Below are 7,500 nucleotides of genomic sequence, written 5' to 3'. Positions count from 1 at the left end.
CCAAATGTGATTATTCTTAACAATGTATTGACTTAGATGATTTTGAGAGAGGAGGCTCGCTGAACGTGTCGTTGTAGAATGAGTTCATGTTGTAAAAAATGTGGTTGAAATGTCTCTTTTTTTCATCCCTGTTGTACATTCTGGGGAAAGTTAACTTTGGAGTCAATAGGGCAGCTTGAATTGCTTAGACACTTTGTTTCCTCTATTTTCATTCAAAAATAACGTACAAAATGTATTCTTGTTTGAGTGGTACATTTTTCAAAATCATTAAATACAGTATATCGTAAATCACAGAACATAGGAACACCAAAAGTAATTGAGATGATTTCCTCAATGGGCTGAACAGATTGAAGTATGGAAGAACCTTGATGCCAAAAAGAACGTAAGAATAGGACGTTTGGTTTCCCCAGAGCGCTTACTGGCGTCAGGCCTTCTGACACCACGCTATAAGAGACTTCTGAAATGTTCTTTTGCACACGCTGACACACTGGAATCTCATATTGGACACAAATTAAAAAACAACGTGAACAGTGGAATCTTAGTTCATAGCAAGAAAACCAAATTGCGCACTGAGGCCTGCAGAGTGAGCGCAGCCAGGTTTGAGATCCAAAAGTCCCCAAAGCTGCCCCCGCTGATTCTGTTTTTTTATGTCTAGGTAAATGAGCCTTACAGGTGCTTGTACCCCAAACCCTCTCCTCGTCAAAACATTGGCTCGAGGTTCAGAGGCAATTGGAAAGCAAATAGTTGGCATGCTCTAAAAGCATGGAAACAGCTATTAATGCGGTGCCAGATGTTCATCAGAAGCCGATGTTAAGGGGAGGATGCTCAGTCCTTTGCTTGAAAGAAGAACTGTGTTGCTGTGAGCTCTGGTGTGTTCATGGGCACATCTTATCTCTGCCAAGAGGGTTCACTTCCAAAGGAGCCGCTCCTCTCACGACTCTGAATAAGATAAAAGCCATGAAAGAGCACATTACATTCTATCACAAAGGTGATGTCAGAGTGACGGAGTTCTCCAAGAGCAGACTCGAGACGTTCTGGCACCAGAAAAAAAGAAACAGATGCAGCCTAAACCTGTTAGTCACCCACCTTCTAATCGGCTTACATTGGCTGGGTGACAGGCGACTGGCACCTCCGGAGGGTCAGGCATGGCTCTAACACACACACGTCACAGCACAGGACGACATGTTGGATATCCACATGGAACCAAAAACAGCACTTCACACATTCGGCGGAGAGATCACTGAGCAATCACTTTCCCTCTCAGTGATGGTATCATTCACAGCTCGTAATTACGTATTTCCATATTCTCATTCCATCTGGTTAGAGTTTGTACAAAGAGTGTTTTAATGTACTTTGATTCGTTTTATGGCCTTTCTTGAAGCCAAAAATCATATTTCTTTTAACTTGACTTGAAAATTAATTTCCGTTTCTCTCGAGGTGTTGTTTGTCTCCTTTGGGCACAAATCTAGCCATAAACACTTTAGTTTTACAAGTCTGGAGAATGCAGAAGTATTCATTCAGTGAACTGTTTAACGCACGGACTTCCCGGAGCTTCCAACAGGTGTGAGGAGGAAACTGAAGCTTGTTTGAGATGCCCTAAAAGCATTCAGACGAACACCAACATGTTTTTACACTTCTCCAAACATGGAAAGAAGTCCCTTCCCTCGCACCTGTGAAACATTAAGCCCCCTCCTCGGATTACGTCCGCCTTGCCATAATGTCCTCTCAGCGCTCGGTCGACATTTTCTCGCCAGTTCCTGAAAGCAGGTGTTAAAGCGATGACCACGAGCTAGCAGGAGTGTGTGGAAGACCCCCCCCTCCAGGCCGGGCTCTTGTTTGTTCTCAGCAGAGGATGATCTTGTAGGTCCCTCCAAGTCAAACAAGTGGCACGGTGCCAAGTCGTCGGCCTTTCACACAGACATGAGGAGGGATTGACACAGTATGGGCTGAGGGCCACTCACAGCCACAATCAGAACAGAAGAGCGCTGTGGAGTCATCAAGCTGAGAAACCTGTGTGTGTGTTCAGGCCCGAACTGAGGAGTTACACTCGTAGAATAAATACATACGCAACTCACACAGTAAACATTATACATCACTTCGAGGAAGATGCATTATGGTCTGCTATTTGAAACCGTTATATTTTCAGCTAGCGTAAAATGAATTGTTTAACCTGGATCATTTCAGGACCGTTTTCAGAAAGGTTGCACATACCCATTTACCTTAGAATATAGGACAATGAAACCCAAAACACCCTTTTTACAAAGGCCAATGGCAGGAACCCCTAAATAGTTATTATAATATTATATATAAACCTTTAATAAAGTTTCTACTGAAATTAGTCAAAATCCCTCCAGTAGCTGTTAGAAAGCGTATATGTTGTTGTTTGTTTAGGTTTAACTATCCCATAGATAAGACATGAGTTTATGCCACCTTTTTGAAAACCTTCATGAAATTAGGTTTAATAATTAAGTAGTTTGGATTAGGGGTGGGCGATATGACGATATATATCGTCGTGACGATATTAGGTCTCCAGGATATGCTTTTTCAGAGATATCGTATCTATCGTGATAAAAAAAAAAAAAAAAAAAAAAAAAAAAAAAGTGTGCTAAAGTCTTTTATTGCACTTCAAGTCTAAAGTTTACATTTGAAGTGTTTGGCACTGACTTTTCCTCATTGATGTTTTATGTTTTACTTAGTTATGTTTTACCCTCCTTTTCATGCTTATTGATGTTCACTGTTCGTGCTACCTCAGAAAGTTCATGTTTATACTGAGAAACTGTGCCTGAAGCCATATCAAAATGTTGAATTGTTCATTCAGGGATTCATTTCAGAAATAAAACCAGCTTGAAATGCTCTTTTGGTCTGTTACTCCTTTTTGTGTTAGTTTCTGTTACCTTGTAGGTGCTTGAACTGTTAAGTAACTTGAAAAATAACCATAATAACCGACGTGAAAAAATATCGTGATATATATCGTCTATCGTGATACTGCTTGAAAGATATCGTGATAATATATTTTTCAATATCGCCCACCCCTAGTTTGGATATAACTAAACTAAACATCCCCTTTCCTTTTTTTCAATACTTTACTTTTCAACTTATTTTTCTTTTGCTCTGTGACAGGCTAGATCAGATCATTGACCTAGCCTTGTGTCCTGTTGCCTCCCCAGGACGCACAGTGAAGAGCAGCATGGAGACTTCAGCTCCAACAGCCACTGAGAAGAAGGAGTGTAAGGGGTCAGGTCTGGATGGAAGCAGCTTCTCAGAACTCCCAAAGAAGCCCTCGCCCACCACTCTGACCAGAGGTAAGCCCTTCTTCACTCACCTTGGAACTACATGTCTGACACAGTGAAGACCGATGGAACTACACAGCTGGTGATCAACACAGTAGCTCTCTAGCATCCTTCTGTGTGTCTGTGAGACCATGCACTCACTCACAGTGCAGTGAACTTAAACATTATGGCTACTTTAAGGAGCTGGGTTGCAAATGAGAGATAGACCAAGAGATGGGGCAGCATGTTTCAGAGATGTCAGGGAATGGATGATGAAAAAATGTTATAATGAGGTCGAAAGACCTTGTTCTCACCTCCCGAGTGTACATTTCATGAATTACTAAAGAAGGCTGGCACAGCAGTGGACGACATGGTGTCTCAGAGTCCTCAGATAAAGGCTGGGCGGAGGGAGGCACCTTTGAAATGCTAAGAAGATGTGGCATGGCATTGTGGCGTTAGCGGCATTTCTGCTTAACGATGGGCTTGGTGGCCCGCCACACGAGGAACACGGGCAGTAATTGTTTGGGGATGCGGGGTGAGAAACTAGGACACATCAGTGCCCTCACTGGCACCTCCACAAAGAGGCTGCAAGTTTTTCAAACCAGCAAGAAAACATATTGTGCTTGCCATGACATGAATTATTAAGTCATTCACACTTATGACCATTGTGTGTTATGTAGGCAGCGGGGAACGCATTTTCATAACCTTGCAGCGCTGAAAAGGAGTAGTCCGCACCCATCAGGGCTTATCTGTGCTTGTGAGGTACTACAGAGGTTGCATACTCCCCCTATGAAGGGGTCATCATTAAAAGATGAGCTCATGTTTTCATTAGTGTGTGATGAAAACTCCTCGTAACGAGGTTTGAGGACCTCGCTGCATCCTCTGAGGTACCAGGGTTATAAATTACTAACGCCTGCTGGTGGACACTGAAAGCCCTCAGGAAGACCCTCTGTTCATCTGAGGGGCCGAGGCAGGAACATGCCATTCAAGTGCTTTCACTGTTTAATGAAGGGCCTGGTGGCCTGCCATGGCAAAGCTCACGTTGTCACACGGGGGAAGAGAAGAAGTAGGCCGTCAGGACGTCATTAGATCGTCTTAATGCTCTGCTTTTGTTTTCATTTGATTATTCTGTGTTTTTATTTGAACTGGTTCTGATATTAGTATGCATGTGAAACATAAATGGGGCGAATGTGAATAAATAAAGTAGCTTCTTGGTAAGATGTCACAAACAGGCTAACTTAAAGGTCCTCTTTTATCTAACTCTCTAGTATTTGAAATGGAATTCCAAAGTAGTCGAAAAAGTCCAGACTGCATTATCAGGTTTTTTTTAAGTTTGAAAATGAACCGGCACTTTACAGTGTAACCTAAGCAGAGACATCCTGGAACATCTTGTTCGCCCTAATCCCTGGTGTCAGCTGGCCCTGGTTCTCATAACCTGTTTTCACGAGAGCTCACTTTGCTTGTGTTTCATCGAGACATGCCTCGCCCTGTTGACGTGTCTGTGTCTCTGAGTGTGTCTGGACTCTAATGCAGAGTGTGCATCGGGGTCCGACGGGTAAGAGAAGTCCAGGGTACTGGCTCCGAAGTGCAGGTCGGGTTCAGTCCGCATGAGGGGAATCAGGCTTGTTTCTCAGGACCCCCCCCCCCATCTGTCTGGCAGCGAGGGGTCTGCTTCCACAGGCCCGGCCCCTGCAACCTGACTCCCAGCTCGGGGATTTACGAGTGTGTGTCGGCTCTGTGTCAGAGTAGCATGTGTCCAGATTAGGTACCAGGATTGTAAAACATCTCATGATTTCAAAGGAATACCTGTGATTCATGTACCCCCCTCCCCCCCCCCCCCCCCCCCCCCTCCCCACTTCACACCAAAGACTAGCAGAACAAGAACAACGCCTTCAAACACACATCCTCCAACATGTTGTTTTACGGCCCTTGTTATATTCCGGGGCAGTTTGCCAAGGAGATGTTTTTCCATCATCCCTCACGGGGGTGTTGACTGTACGAGGCCAGTGGAGCAGACACGCTCGCTAACACTTGTGATTATTTCTGCGTTACGCTCATCTTTCTCCGAGCCGGCCGTAGCTTGCGAGTTCCGGACGCAGATTGATGTTCTTCAGCATCGGAAAAGCATCGTCCACAGATAATTATCCACAGCTTGATGTATGTAAGGAGGGTGCCAATGAGAGGCACTACAGAAACATGTCCTCAGCTTTGTCAACACTTGCCGTCCCACTTGTGTTCAAACAAGAATGCAGTATTAAATCACCCCGACCTCAAGTTTTCCCCCGTGAGTGTTGTATAATTAGTTTAGCGAGGAGTGTCTCTGCGATAAGGGGCCGTATGTCACGGCCATCAGGGCGAAGTCTTACAGTGGGAAATGCTGCTCGGAAATCAAGTCAAATAATAATAAAAACAAAGTGTTTTCACTTGTAATAAGTCAAACAAATCTGCCAATAGAACAAGTGAAATGTTCTTGCTGAGATTTCTTTAAATAAAACGGGATATTTAGATAATTGAGCTCTTGTAATTAGCTGGGAACATTTATTTTTAACTATATATTACCACGATCAGTAAATGTTGGCTTCAAAGTAAGCCAGAAATGCTCCAAAGTTGTGTTAATGTTTTCAAGAGTCTTTGACTTCACAAGATACTTAAGATGCATTGTCTAAAGACCAGGCCCTACATCTCACTGCATTGGTACTGCTTAAGTTATAACGTCTTATCTCAAGTGGAAAGACATGTTCTGACATGAGAGAAATATACCTAGATACAAGATTCCCAGTTGTTACAGTTGAAATGGAGCTGAGGGTCTTCACTGGGGTCTCCGCATTTCTGAGGGTGCTCTGGAGCGGGTCACGCCCCCGCCGGCAGAGAAAAAATGTCCTGGTGCAAAGTGTCCCCCCCCCCCCCGTCCACAGGCCTACTCCAAAGGGACAGCCACTAATCTTCCTGAGAAAGAGATTTCTGCCTTTCTTTCTGAGCTCCTAAATGAGGCTCTTACACTGCTGTGGTTCCACAGACCGGGGGAGAGGTGCAGGGGGGGGGGGGTTCTGGGACCAGGGTTATGCAGGGATGACCGCATTCAAGCCAGACCCCTGTGCCCCCTTTTGGTTTAACTTATTGGCCCTCCACCTCATCTGCTGAGGCCTGAAGTATTCCACTTCTACAAAGAGAAAAAATAACCTTTTAAACAATGCTCCGTAACATCCGGACAGCTTCATTATTTGATGACCGATGCAACTAAGCTTGTGCGTCAAAGGAATACTCCATCCATAGAATGACCATTTGTATATGAATGACTCTCAGTGTTTTACCTTTTATTCTTACAGAAAACATTGTATTTCTCGCATGCCTGCACGGTAAACCGAAAGCAGAGAGAAGTACATCAGAGTCATTAAAGCAAGACACCTACAAACTTTCATGCAAGTGTTATCTCTACGTTTATCTCGATGTTAGAAACATATGCTTCGTGGTGAAACCGTAAAACATTTCTCCATAACAGTCTCCTCGTGCAAGTGTTAGCTCCAAATGCATTCCCAATGAACTTCATGCACCGTTAAGGTAAGCGAGAAAACCCATGTAGGTATCACAGCCTGACATCAGTGCAATTGATATACACACTTTCATTGTGTGGTTGAAGTGTGCGGGGCAATGCAACTTTGTGTGTCTTTGCTATGTAAAGAAATACTGCAGATCCAGTTAAGAGGCTGCACATACAAAATAATAATAATAATTACTTACATTTATTATAGCGCTTTTCCAGTGCTCAAAGCGCTCAAAGCGCTTATACAAGAAGCCCTTTGCTCCGAAAGACCTGAAACATGTCATGGATTTCATTTGGAACAGCCACAAGCACTTCTTCGATCAACAGTGTTGAGAAAGACTGGGCTCGATCAGGCGTCATCTACAGTAACATGTTGTTACAGCGTATCAATAACGCCTTTGCTGATACTCGAGAAGACCTGCAAGCAACAAGCTTACAGGAAGGCCTATTGACCAGGTCCCAGTGTTGTTTATGTTCCTGTCAGGGTCTATAGCCTCTCACTGTCAGGAAGTCACTGCTGGCCTCCCAGAACCACCTCAACAGAGAGAGATATGGTGTCGGTCCCGGAATGACCTCTGCACGGTCACTTTGCACTTGGGCTTCAACGAGAGCTGTGATTGGGGCAGAACATCTCTCAAATATATTGATTTATAGTTTTATACCAAACTCAATATCTTTGGGTTTTGAACT

The 7,500-nt window shown here is 44.0% G+C and overlaps 1 protein-coding gene across 1 annotated transcript in view; it reads left to right on the top strand.

The window, feature by feature from the left end:
* The window catches only part of gli2a (GLI family zinc finger 2a), a 108,024-nt gene that overhangs the window by 17,778 nt on the left and 82,746 nt on the right, over positions 1 to 7,500 (top strand). The window contains exon 2 of the mRNA XM_034110338.2: positions 3,168 to 3,302. Within this exon, the coding sequence (XP_033966229.1) occupies positions 3,188 to 3,302 (115 nt within the window). The 5' untranslated portion in view covers positions 3,168 to 3,187. The remainder of the gene's footprint in view (positions 1 to 3,167; positions 3,303 to 7,500) is intronic.

Source organism: Pseudochaenichthys georgianus, chromosome 21 (assembly GCF_902827115.2).
Source record: "Pseudochaenichthys georgianus chromosome 21, fPseGeo1.2, whole genome shotgun sequence".
Classification (NCBI taxonomy): Eukaryota; Metazoa; Chordata; class Actinopteri; order Perciformes; family Channichthyidae; genus Pseudochaenichthys; species Pseudochaenichthys georgianus.
Note: the sequence above shows the minus strand (reverse complement) of the source record. Positions and strands in the feature narration are given on the sequence as shown.